Source organism: Cariama cristata, unplaced genomic scaffold, assembly GCF_000690535.1.
Source record: "Cariama cristata isolate BGI_N322 unplaced genomic scaffold, ASM69053v1 scaffold9880, whole genome shotgun sequence".
Lineage (NCBI taxonomy): Eukaryota > Metazoa > Chordata > Aves > Cariamiformes > Cariamidae > Cariama > Cariama cristata.
In genome coordinates, this window is record NW_009592935.1 from 1354 (window position 1) to 15139 (window position 13786).

Here is a 13786-nt window from a genome sequence, read left to right on the forward strand (position 1 = left end):
TTTTAACATAGCACCAGACGAAGAGAATGGAATGCAAACTTGTTTAACAGTTACAAAACAAACTATGCAGTTTGTATGAACAGTCCGATAACAAGAGAAGTAGAATCGCTCAATAACATTTCCGACTGCATTGCCGGTGAATCTGATCTGATCCATGTAATTCCTATATGACTCTATCCTTGAATTCCACTACCATTCAGTCCAGTCTTTATAATGATACTCGGGTACTGATCCTAGATACCAGAACAAGAAAACAGTATGACAAAATAAGACTGCTGTGATACATGGAATGATGAAAGACATACTCATTCTTACTAATCACTAAATTGATTTGCTGAATTCCAGGGAAAATATTTAAAGGCTTCAGACAAGAACGAAAGGGTGCACAGGAAGACTGTGAACAGATGTAAGGATAACTAGCTCTGAAGACATACGTTATTACCCTGTTGACAGGCTTTCATGAAAGAGATTTGTTTTCTTCACAGTATTAAGACCCCAACACACATAATTCTTTCTTAAACACGCTCTTTTTCTTTCCAGTCAAGAAGTCTTGATTTACAGTTTGTTTCAGCAACTTGCCAAGTCACAGATTACTGTCACAGTTTAGCATTCTAAACCTGGACTGCTTCCTTGAGTAATACACAAAGATATACTGGGCTACCGTACACCTTCAGCTGTGTTAATGGTATTATGAAAAAAACTCAAGTAAATGACAGAATAACATATCTTGAAGAGATGAAGTTTAGCTGAGTGCTAGGATGCTCACTGATTAATTGCCTTAAGCTTCAAACTACTGCGTTTGCAGTTTATACAAAAAGTACAAAAGATTTATTTTACAGAGTGGTTTTTTGACTCTGAGTCTTCCTAGGAAACAGAAAAGTGTCTGCCATTTTTTTCTCCTTCCAATTTCTCACTGTTAACCTGTGGATTTCTCTCCTTAAAAAATATTTTGATATAAATTTAAAACAGTAACATCTATTTGCTCTGATGCATTAAAATTAAGTTTAGAAATCAGATTTGTATGAAGTGTGCAAAAAACATGACTTCATGTTGGTCTTTTACTCCCCATAATAAACATGTAATTTTTTCCATTCAAAGACTCTTCAAGCTATGTTTGAAAGAAAGAATAATATTTTTCAGTTGATTATGTTTGCATTCCAATATAAACTACTTCCATTTCCCACTGTTAACATGAAATTATAGTCATGCTGTTCCATACTTAAGAGAAACTATGGAATGTATCTGTGCTTATCCACAAGTTGCAAGACTTCTGTTCAATGAACAGTAAGTATGGTATTTAAGATTTCCATTATTTTCACATATACAGCAAATAGTCAAGTCCATCTTATTTCCTTTATAAAAGCATCTTGATCCAATTTTAATAAAGATAGTATGCTTAAAAAAATTCAAATATATAGTACATTTGTTTCTGTACATGTATGTGCAAGATCTTCTGACAAAAATACGAACACGGAAGCCTACAGCTTCACCATTTACATCTCCTTTGGCGAACACAACTTTGTATCACATGATGTAAGTACCATCTTTGTAGTATTTCATGGATTCTAGTTGCTGAGTCATTGCAAGGACATCCTGAAATCCCGTACTGAGTCCAGACATGTGCTGAAAATAAGCTTCCTTCTCCACTTGGACAGTTAGATTGTTTACACCAGCATCTTTCAGAACCGCTGTAACCTAGAACACAACAGTATGGTTAACATTAGTATTACACTTTATATGCATCTCAGTAACTTGCAGTATTCTGGCTCTGAAATACTGTAGATTAAAAAAATATCATCATAAAGAATTCAGTTTTCTGGAAAGCAACAACTAGCTTCAGAAGGTATGGCTTTGCAACTTCTGTACAACAGGTAATTCTCAGTGTCTTGCATAAGAAAATAAGTATCTTTTTAAGGAAAATAAAAACTCAAGGCAGACTGATATTAGTAAGTCAGTTATAAACATACGATTAGCTTCCAGATATCCCTACTGATTACTGTGTGTTTTCCAGCATGAAATCCACCTCCTCCTCCTTTTCCCAGAGCAGATGTAGTGCCACTTTCAACTGTGAGAAAAAAACCCCCACACTTTTGTTTTTGTTGATGTTTTGGCAGATGTTTTAGCGAACAACTCTTTATGCAACTAATTCCAAGCTGGCATGCAAGGGCAAGTACAGCATTAGAGACCAGCTCTGAGACATTAACTAATAGCTACAAAAATAATCACAAACAGCAGCTTCAAACTTCAGCCTATGACTGAAAAAGGGCTACAGAGTAAGAAATTAAGACATTAGGGTCTGAAAACCTTGCACCTTACCTGCTGTACAATTCTCTGTTCCATCACATCCGACACGACTTGCACGTGTATTGTACCTGCCACAACACTTGCAGAGTGACACCAAAAATGAGGATCTCTGTAGGATATGACTCCCTCTATTTTTTGAATCTGTAAAATTACATTAGAAACAATTAACTTAAGAACACATTTTAGACTTGTGTATGTACATTGATATTGGTGGCAAATATTTCACAGGGAAACAAAACTGTATAGCAAAGCAGCTTTCCAGCTAAGCCGTATTCAGAAATACGTAGTACTGAAAGGTCATCTTGCTATTATTGTCAAAGACTAGAAGCTAGAAGTCAAACTAAATGAAAACCCCAGCAGACTGCAATGCTAAATAGAACGAAAAAAACCTGATTCAGTGTACAGATCACACCAACATAAATCGACAGACCAAACAAGAAAGCTGGCTAGGCATTCAACCATTTCTAGGGCATCTGTTACTTCACCATCCAGGATAAGCAGTTATTTAGTTATCATAGCTGCACTTAATTTAGAGATATAATATCTTCCCATAATATTTTTTTTTTTAAAAAAACTGATCTTTGCATTGGGTCTGGCTGGGATGGATTGAGCTTTTTTCACAACAGCCTGTATGGTGCCATGTTTTGGATTTGTGCCTAAACCAGTTTTACGAAGACACCAATGTTTTGACTATTGCTGAACAGTGTTTGGGCACTGTCAAGGCCTTCTGCTTTTCCCACTCCGCACCTGCTCCAGTGAGGAGGCTGGGGCTGGGCATGAAGTGGGGAGGGGACACAGCTGGGACAGCTGACCCAAGCTGGCCAGAGGGATACTGCATGCCATATAACATCATGCTCGGCAGTAAAAAGTTTTTTGGCTTCCAAGGTGGTTGTTGCTTTTCCAAGGGGGTTGTTGCTTGTAGACTGGCTGGGCATCCGGCTGCTTGTGGGAGGTGGTGCACTGCCTTCCTCGCCACCCCCCCGCCCCTTCACCTGTTAAACTGCCTTTATATTGGTCCCAGACTTTTCTTGCTTTTGCTGTTCCTGTTCTCTCCCCTGTCCCACTGGCAGTGGTGGTGGTGAAGGGTGGAGCAAGCAAGTGGCTGTGTGGATGCCTGGCTGCTGGCTGGGGTCAACCTACAGCAAGCATATTGTTTCACTGTGATGTAATTTTTAAAATGCTTTTCCTATTACCTTCTAATGAATTGTTCTTTGATTGTTTTCAAGAACTACTTTCTTTTTGCTCAGTCTCCCAGAATTGCTGTCTTCCCTCATCAAAAAGTGAAACCTCACTCTGCACCTCACTTTCCTTTCACTACACAAGTCTCTCCCAGCCAATTTCCATTTGTCTCTCCCAGCCAATTTCCATTTATTCTTCTCTTTCTCATGCAGACAAGAACACACCTCCCTCTCTACTAATTGACAGGGCATCATCAGGATAGTCTTCCTTGCCACTTCTAGTTGACGGCACCCTCAAAGAACATGAAACTAGTTCTTTGACAAGAGAGGAGTTCTCCACACAGGTCTGCACTACAATTCTGAGCAGGAACTTCAAATGAGCCGACAGTGAAGACTAAGTACAGCCTCAAAGCAGATACCGTACTGCGGCAGACAGGAAGAGAATGGACTAGAACAAAAAAGTAATTAGAAAAAACAGCTTTACTTTTGCCATCTCACCTACTGTGAACCAGCATGCCCTTCATGATACGGACAAACAGGAAAACCTGCAATTACAGGCTCAAGATACAATCCTGTAGGCTGAACTGTACACATCAAGTTTAAAAAGGCCCCAAGCTTTTGGGAATTGCTACATTACTTACTTAGTAACTAAGTAGCTTTCCCACACTGTTACCGTATTTGTCTGAAATCAGAGCTACCCATAAAGGCAGAAAACAGTATAAGGTTTTCTAGTTGCAAAACAACTTTAATCAGCAGAACTCCTAATCCTGTCACGTCTCTGCAAAATATTTAAAACAGCTTGAGACATGAAGTTGTCTAAGACAATGGAAGTTGTCAGACTGAACTACCCGAGTTCAACTGTTAAAAACAGTTACAGCTTTGTATGTTTGTATATGAAAACATGTAGAACTGTAGTTCTGACCTTTTCTAAAGCAGCATGCAGATCCTTCTCCTGTTCTGGGGGTATCCTCAACAAAAGCACTTGACAGGCATCTTTCAATAGTGGGATAACACTAAGAAAAATCAATGTAGCAATGAAAAGAGAGCAGAGCGGATCAGCTATGAGCCATCCAAATTGCTGAATAAATATCGTGGATACGATAACACCAACACTGCCAAGAGTGTCTGCTAACACATGCAGAAACACACCTGAAAACAAAATAAACTGAGTGATTAAGTTGAACAGTTCTGTTTGAAATGCAGGTATATGTTCAATAACAGAAACACAGTAGGGTTTATTAAATAGAATAAACACCCCTCAACCTAAACAGAGGCAACTATCTGCCTAACTTGGTGCAAAATGAAATAAATCATTTAGCTTTTCCAATGTTTAATTACAAACCAATGTAAAAACCCCCATTTTTACTCTACAGTGCGATGATTTAGGCAAGCATTCACAGATTAAACCAAACATGAATAGTCTTTAAATTGTTGCTGGGGTTGGTACTATATGGCATAATCGTATAACTCTGTACAGAGGGACTCACTGATCCTTAGCAGAGGATAAAAAGATCAGTGTAAATGCACTGGCTTGCTAATGTGGACAAATATTCATGTATCACTTAGTTTTTGTATGCCAGCTCTGCTCCAATTTTATAAGATTGCCTATCTTCTACTGCTAGGAATTTGATACTTTGTACTGCTTTAATGGTGGGTAGCATTCTCCATGTACACTCAATGGGCAGAGAAAAATAATATCTAACCATTTGCAAGATTGGTGCTAGTTAAGTGTCAGGATTTGAAAGAATATTGAAATAGTTAAGAGTATGGGCAGACTTAACAAAAATGTCAGACAACAGAATAGCCAGAATACATGTAAAATAACCAATGAAATATGAGACTATTTGCTAAAATGCTTATGCTCTGACGAGATTACACAAAAACCTCATTGCTTTACAGATTTTTTTTATAAGGCAGGCAGTGCTAAATAACTACTTTCAAACTACTAGGGAAAAAATTCTAAGAAGTAGCTATGCTGAAATTTTATATATAAATTACTTTATATATTGCCCTTCTTGGTTAGCTTCTGATCTTAGATTTGAAAAGGAAAGTTTCGCTTTACCACCTGCTCCTCTGAATCACAAATAGAACCATATTCTAGATTGCTGGTCTGTATTTGTTCTTCTGCTTCTTACCCCCTCCCCCAGTGTTTTTACAACCAGCTGTCACGTGATACCTAGAAGCATGGTAATACCCTTAGAGACCTTGTACTTTAATTTCCAGATGGAACTTATAAACGAGGACTTTAAGCTTATTCAATAGTTTTACAATGACTGTTTATTAATGTTAGTAAAGGCTGTAGATTAATGCTTTTTACTGGCCCTTAGGTATTATCCACATCTAAGAAAGCCATGCAAACAAACATTTCAAGTTCTGTTTCTTCAAGTTAAACTCACTAATGAAGAAACAATTTTAGAAATTAATGTATACCACTTTAAATGGCTGTCAGATCACTTCTGGGGAGATTTTAACAATGATGCAGAGTACTAGGTCTGATTCTGAAAATCTTCAAAGTCTGCTGGAAATGACAGATACCATTTAGCACTGAATAATCTGTACTTGCCTCTCATGTTGGTATTCATGCCTCCTCCAGAAGTCCCATGGGAATGTCCATGGCTGTGCCCATGGTCACTGTGGGAATGGCTGTGCCCATGGCTGTGGCTGTGCCCGTGGTGAGAATGGCTGTGATCGTGTGAGTGACAACCTCCCCGAGAAGCCCCATGGGAGTGCGCATGGCTAAAGGCACAGATACCAACAAGGTTTACGATCAGCCCTCCAACAGAGACTGGCTGTGAGAGGGAGAAAAGTCTTTTAACTTCACTACATCTTCCCAGATATTCATTTTCTAGAATATGGTAATCAGAAACACTGTGCACCTAATTCAGGAAAACTGGAAGCATTAACATCAACAGAAGGATTATTCTAATATGGATTCCTCATCATAGTCCTTTCAGTACACAAGCCAGTTTCAAAGGAATTTTATTGTTATTCCCCTCTCAAAAAAATCCAATTCTCCCCAACATTTGCAAAAAACCCACCCAATAACCACCACCAAAATGCAAAACCTAGTGTCCACAAATCAGGACAAGATAGCAAATTTACTTTTAAGAAGGGGTAACTGATTTTATTTACTTTCAAAAAGAGATAAAGTGGTTTGAATACAAGCTTAACTAACCATTGCATTTGAAAGAAAGGGATGGATGATTGAAAATTTAAGTGGGCAGCCCCCGAAGAGGCTGTGGAAGATAGACACACACAGGTGTGGTTAAAATTAGCTACGCACAGCTTCATGATTGTTTATGCCATAGTAACACACTCAACACAATGTTATGAATTCTGGTTGATTTCTGAGGTTTCCCAGAAACTAATACAAAATCTTTTCTGTAATAATAAACATTGGTATACGTAACAGCAGAACGAAATTTAGTCTTGTACAGATTATTGCCTTAGTATCTTTTACTGTAGAAAGACCATAATGTAAAAAGGTTAGAGCTGTAACATCTTAGAAAAAAATTCCATTTAACTGTTTTAATTAAATTATATTCACCTTTATATATTTTTGTATTTTAAAACTAGATTTCATTTGGATTTTAAAATTAGAATATGTTAAAAAGTCAAGGCACAGTTTAGATCTCTTGATTATGCAACTTCCGTCTCCTTAACTTTTTTTTTTAATTAAGATATATATAAATGAACCATTAACTGCCAACAAACATTCAAACAGAATGACAAAACTTACAGTTAGCATATTTGTATCTATATCTGGAGGATCCACCAGTCTGGCCACCGATTCCATGAAGACAAAGAAAGCAATTACCATCAGAAAGAGGCCATTAATAAATCCAGAGAGAATTTCTACACGTCCATAACTGAAAGCAAACATATGTACTTTTGAGAGTGAAGAACAGGTACTCTGAACAAATGTCAAACTTTGTAATAAATAAAATTATAATACATTTAATACAGCATTAAGATTGCTTTGATTTTTTTTCCTCAATGGCACAAAATCATGCCTTAATGTCTGGGTTATTTATTTCTGACCAAGAGGTAGCTAGTTTGCAACTGTCCAATACCAACAGTATAATGCTATAATAATCTAAGTATTTTTTAAAATATACTGCACATTCAGGGCTTCAAAATGCTAAACTGCTATGCAATTTAACCATACAAATTTTGATTATGTCAGCAGAATTGAAACCATCATATAAATACTGACTTTCAACATACATTTTTGTTTGACACACATACATATACAGAGTGAGGCAATTTCTAAATAATATTCACAGTGATAAAGTTTTATTTGTTGAGATAAATGAAAATTACACTTTAGACACTTTTTTGCAGGTGTAAGAGGGGAATAGCATGAACACAAATGGAACAGAAAGGACATAGCAAAAAACCCACAGAAGCATGCACCATTACAACATTCCAAACATGTCTCTATAACAGGGCATTTTGAAAATGAGCAAGTAGAATAATTTTCAAATAGTCCTTAAAGAACTTAATATACATACCCATAGGAAAATATGCGAGTTGCTTTCCATCTTGTCATCAGAGCTGCAAAAAGCCCCATCACTAATGCAGAACAATCAAAAAGCATGTGAAATCCATCAGAAATAAGACCAAGGCTATTGGTCCATACTCCATAAAAAAGCTCCACGAAAGTGAAAGCCTAAAACGAAACAAGAGTTTGAATTTTTCCTCAAAGATTAACTTGTAATTTAATGTCTTGGTAGCTAGCAAGAAACTCTTTTCATTGGACATGATAGTTTTCAAAGGTGTTGTTCAAAGTATTTCTGGACCATTTTATTACTCCTCCAATGGAACAAAAGTCAGTCATACATTCCAAGTCTATGAAGAGACATTTTTGAACCTACCCTCCTGAAAGCCTTAGACCTAGGAAAACAACGCTCTACAGGAGTAAATTCAAACTTTCATTTAAATTTTTAAACTAACATTGTGCAGAGAAAATTTTAAGCATTTTGTCATTAAACAATGTAAAAACTGATCTGATCTATTACTAGAGTAAAAGCAATGCTGTGTATACATCTGTTCTGTTAAAATTTTCTTCACCAATTAGTTGACTGTTTAAATCTTAGGAATTAGTTTTGAGAAAGATACACCAGGAAACATTTTTAATACATACATTTTCCCTGCACAATTTACTATTATTAATTGGTCTGCCTACAAACTTTCTTTCCCATCTTTCATATTCCATAATGGAATTCCTTAAAGTTATCATGGATACTTCAATTTTCTCCCCCTATTTTCTTGGATAACTGCCAAAGAATGAAGAGAGATCTTTGCAGATGAGGTTCTATCAACCTTGCTTACTGCATGATCTTTTCCTATTCGAAAGAGAGAAGCTAGAAATAAAACCAGCCTACTTCAAAATGACACTAATCAATCCCATACCTACTATTTTGTTGTCCCCATCCCTGAAAACTTTATTAGTTTGAGCTAATCTGCTGGTAACACTGAGATACCTCAATCTTAAATATACCACCATACAAGTATTTACTTACTGGTATAATAGTTAAACATAGAACCAGTGCCACAGTGACAACAAATCAAACTGCCACTTACTGTAAGATTAGCATAAAAATCTTCTAACATTCCATCTAATGAAACTATTCTATCAAGGGTCACTTTAAAAACAATAAATCATGGGAACCTTTTAAAGAATAACTGTGCTTACTGTACTATGTATGTACTACTGTGATTAGGTTTGAAACACCACCATGCACTTACCAGATTTAGGCACAAGAAATAGAAGATCTGCCTAGAATCATACTCCTCAAGGATTTGTTTCAGTGACTCCTTAATAAACCGGGGTAATGACTGAGAACTCTGCTGTAATGCATCACCCATGAAGTTATAGAGAGGAGTGCCTTCAGGGGAATAGCCAATAAGGGTACCCTTCTGCCCTTTCCTGGAGGGGGAGGACAGGATATTGGCAGCTGCAAGGAAAGTATTGAAGTTTTTGTTGCTGTTTCTAAGCTTCACAGCTGTTTTATAATGTGTTTTATCAGCAATCAAAGCTTACATGAAATTTGCAAGCAGCAAAGTGATTGTCAACTTCATCTTGAGGTTTATCATTAGATTTCATTGCTATACAAAGTTAGATCATCACTTCCACAATAGAACAGTTCTATTACATTCTTTTTTTGCAGTCACTCAGTGAAAAAGCACAAAGTTACATGGCCTTATTATTCCAAAGAATCCATAAAAGCTCATCCAAAGAATTCTGCACACAGCAATTTTCCAATTGGCTTCTGAGTCAGACAGACAACAGATTTATTAAAAGATAAATAAGAATACGTACATAAAATGAAGAAGACAGCACTCACTACCACCCCTCCAGAAAGAACATGCTCTGTGCTTTCATGATGTGGTGGCTTGTTCATAGCTCGAAGCTGGTCTGTTATTGGATGTGTCCAAAAGTTGCCAAAAAGCAACGCACTAATGAAAATAAGCAAGGATCCGTATCGAGCACACGTGGAAGCTTCCATCTTGACAGAGCATATGGACTCCACATAGAAATCCAGGATCACAACAAAAAAGATGACTGTTACGAAAGGCATGATGAGAGAAGACCAAGACTCTACTTTACTCTGCAACCAAAAATACATTTCAAACAGGATTGTTCACCATTAGATTTGACTAGACATACATCATTAAATCTAGTTCACTTTCATTACAAATGTTTTCAGCAATCTATCAAAACATACACACTTTATATATACTTTCAATTTATCAAAACCAACATTTCAGCTACAGAAAGACACATAGAGCTAATATGCAGTACAGTACCTTATTTTAAATACTTTCATGTGCCTAAAAGAAATACCATATGCAATACCATGTTTGCAATGGTCTACTTTCCCTAAGCATGCAGATGTAACGAACATGTCTTTAAATTACAACAATCTATTCCTCAGGAATAAAGGAGCCCTGTATTTATACAGTCATTAATACTTGTGCAATGTTAGTATCTGAATCCAGGATATAATATCTGATCCAGAAAGATGAAATGAAGTTACCACACAAAAGAGGAAATTAAGGTATGACACAGATCTACATCAAAATATAGAGGAAAAACTTCAAACAGAGCTTATTACAAAAATAAACACGGCAACTTTGGTAATTTTAAAGATATTTTAAAGGAAATATTATAATTGCACTTCACAAGCAGAAGCACTACAAAAAAATAATCTATTTTTGCACTTGCTATCTTACCTCTGTTGTCAGAGAGAGGACAATGACCCATGGGCACAACAGAAGGACGGAAACAAGATGAGACAAAGCTTGAAGACGCTTGGCTCCACCTACATCTACAGATAGTTTTCGGGAAGCCATGTGAAAACCAACCTTAGAGCATAATGCCAGAACCAGCAGCAGTACTCCTCCCTGGAAACACAGAGGGATCCTGTTAGCATTTCTTAAGAGCCAAATACCTCACTCCAAACAAAGTGACACTTACACGAAAAAAGATCAATGTGCTTTCCTTAACTTATCAACAAAACCCAAAGACAGGATATTTCCTGTAATTGTTACTCTAGTTAAAAACAGTAACATTGCATACATGGTTAGACCTCAGCACTATTCACAACAGCCTAGTATGACTTGAAGTTTAAAACTCTCAAGAGTGTTAATTGGCATACAACAGCAACAAATTGGTAGTGAACAGCATATGAGGAAAAAGAAAAATCATACAAAACTTGGTTTCCCATCTTCAATTATTAAAAAAGTGTTGAAAGCATACGTAAACCCCAAGTGACATGTCACCTTGGCCTCCAAGCCTTTCATAACCTTTTCATTCACTTACCTTTAATTGCACCATACCATATTTCTCACAATACTTTCTTTCAAAATTGTTCTATAAATGAATCACAAGATACTCACACAGCATCTCATCACCCTTAGATCACACTTGTTTTGCACATAGTTAACCAGCCTCTCTAACATTTATTTTTATATTAATACTTTCTCAGCTGCTCCATGTATTTTTTTTTCCTGTTTTAGTCCTCAATGCAGCCCCTTTAGCAACAAGACTAAGCTAACAGAACAACTCAATCAGCCAAGTCAATCCCACACAGTGATTTTGATACTCGGTTATTCATGCCACCAATTATAACGGGACTATACTACTGACAAGTATCAGAATCTGTGTCTTCAAGTACAAGTGTATAATGTAAAGGCAAGACTGGGGAAAGATAAAGAAGCAGCAACAAAACACAGACCCCAAAAGTGAGTAAGAAACAGCTTACATGCAAAGTATTATGAACATCCAGAATATGGATGACAGAATACTTCATGATAATTTTACCGAGACTTTTTAGGTTACACATTACAGCAAAACCCTTCTCAGCTATATAAGTTGAATATTGTATGGTTTGGCTTGCTGTATTGAAGCTGCTTATACTCAATTGGGATGTAAAAATTATAGTGCTAGATCAGTTCCAAAATGAGGTGAGGATGATGAACTTTTTGGTTTTGATTTAGGCTTGGATTAGCTCTGAGCTGGTGAAATTCTTATGTACAAAACTTAGATAAATACTGACCTACTAAAATAGAAGTTATTTACCTTGTGATCTGCAACACCCAGGAAAGCAATGATTGTATACAGAACATGGGTAAGAGCGCTGTCATGATGCCCTTCAGCTAAATAAAAAAATATTAAGGAAGAGTTTTGTTTGATGATTTTTTTTTTTTTTAAAACAAAGAACAGGTAGAGGTAGCAGAAGATCACAGGAAGCAGAAGTAAGCAAACTGAGCTTTAAGGTTTGTCAGATCCTTAAAATTCAGGAAAGGTGAAAATATTTCCACAGAAAATGAATAGTCAAAAATATTGGGGGGGAACAGTATTTTAAAACATGAGAACATAGTCACTGTTCAATACTGCACAGCCATCACAATATTTATTTTGACAACTAGACTTCAGCATTAAAAATTAGATCGATTTTCACTAAAAGCACTAAAACAGTGAGGTGTCTAAAATATGATCTGTATCTTTCCAGTTTCTAAATATTTAAATTTTAGAAAACAAAGAGTCATTGAAAAGCACAATGCAGCAAATATCAAAATAATGATAGCTTTTGGGAAAACTACTAGAGGGTACATTAACAATTAATTTACTCACTGAAAACTCAGTGGATTAATTGATAGTATTCCTGAATACACCATTTGCATCTGTAATTCCATGTTTTCATCCTTCCTTGAGAAAGTTTACCTTCACCTTGTTCGTTTTTACTGCCCATCCTTACATGTACCACTTTTTGCCGCTACACTTCACTATGATGAGATCACCTGTTGAAAACTTACTTCAGAATCACTTCCAATTTACTTGGTGGCTTTGAAAGCAAGTTAGCCAGCTTCCATTTGCAGCTTAAAGCCCATTGTTGTTGGAGCTACTGCAGCCTGCTTCACATCACTTTTCAGTCTAGCAGATGAACAGAGATTACCACATTTGCAAAAGCACAAAACAAGCTTTAAGCCACTCACCATATTTGAAAAGCCATGTCAATCAGGTGAAGTCCCTAGAGACTGTAAAAAGGGAAACATTGCACCCATTTTTCAAAAAGGTAGAAAGGAAGACTCTGGGAACTACCGACCCATCAGCCTCACCTCTGTGCCTGGGAAAATCATGGAACAGATCCTCCTAGAAGCCATGCTAAGGCACATGGAGGACAGGGTGGTGATTTGAAACAGTCAGCATGGGCACTGGAGAGATACGGATTTGATGGGTGGACTGTTTGGTGGATAAGGAATTGGCTGGATGGTCATATTCAGAGGGTAGTGGTTAACAGCTCAGTGTCCAGATGAAGATCAGTGATAAGTGGTGTCCCTCAGGGGTCCGTGTTGGGACTAGTGCTGTTTAGTATCTTCCTCAATGATATAGACAGTGGGTTGACTGCACCCTCAGGAAGTCTGCAGATGACAGCAAGCTGAGTGGTGTGGTTGACACACCTGAGGGACAAGATACCATTCACAGGGACCTGGACAAGCCTGAGAAGTGGGCCCATGTGAGCCTCAGGGGGTTCCACAAGGCCAAGTGCAAGGTCCTGCACATGGGTTGGGGCAACTCCAGGTATCAATACAGGCTGGGGGATGAACGGATTGAGAGCAGCCCTGAGAAGGATTTGGGGGTGCTGGTTGATGAGAAGCTCAACATGACCCAGCAGTGTGCGCTGGCAGCCCAGAAAGCCAACCGTATCCTGGGCTGCATCAAAAGAACCGTGACCAGCAGGTGAAGGGAGGTGATTCTGCCCCTCTGCTCTGCTCTGGTGAGACGCCCCCCCCAC

The 13786-nt window shown here is 37.4% G+C and overlaps 1 protein-coding gene across 1 annotated transcript in view; it reads right to left on the reverse strand.

The window, feature by feature from the left end:
* Positions 1-1250: 1250 nt before the first annotated feature.
* The window catches only part of SLC30A5 (solute carrier family 30 (zinc transporter), member 5), a gene marked incomplete at its 5' end in the record, with an annotated part of 20212 nt that continues 7676 nt past the window's right edge, over positions 1251-13786 (reverse strand). The window contains 10 exons of the mRNA XM_009703179.1: positions 1251-1695; positions 2317-2445; positions 4405-4631; positions 6046-6271; positions 7222-7351; positions 7997-8154; positions 9234-9442; positions 9808-10096; positions 10722-10892; positions 12070-12146. Of these exons, the coding sequence (XP_009701481.1) occupies positions 1525-1695; positions 2317-2445; positions 4405-4631; positions 6046-6271; positions 7222-7351; positions 7997-8154; positions 9234-9442; positions 9808-10096; positions 10722-10892; positions 12070-12146 (1787 nt within the window). The remainder of the gene's footprint in view (positions 1696-2316; positions 2446-4404; positions 4632-6045; positions 6272-7221; positions 7352-7996; positions 8155-9233; positions 9443-9807; positions 10097-10721; positions 10893-12069; positions 12147-13786) is intronic.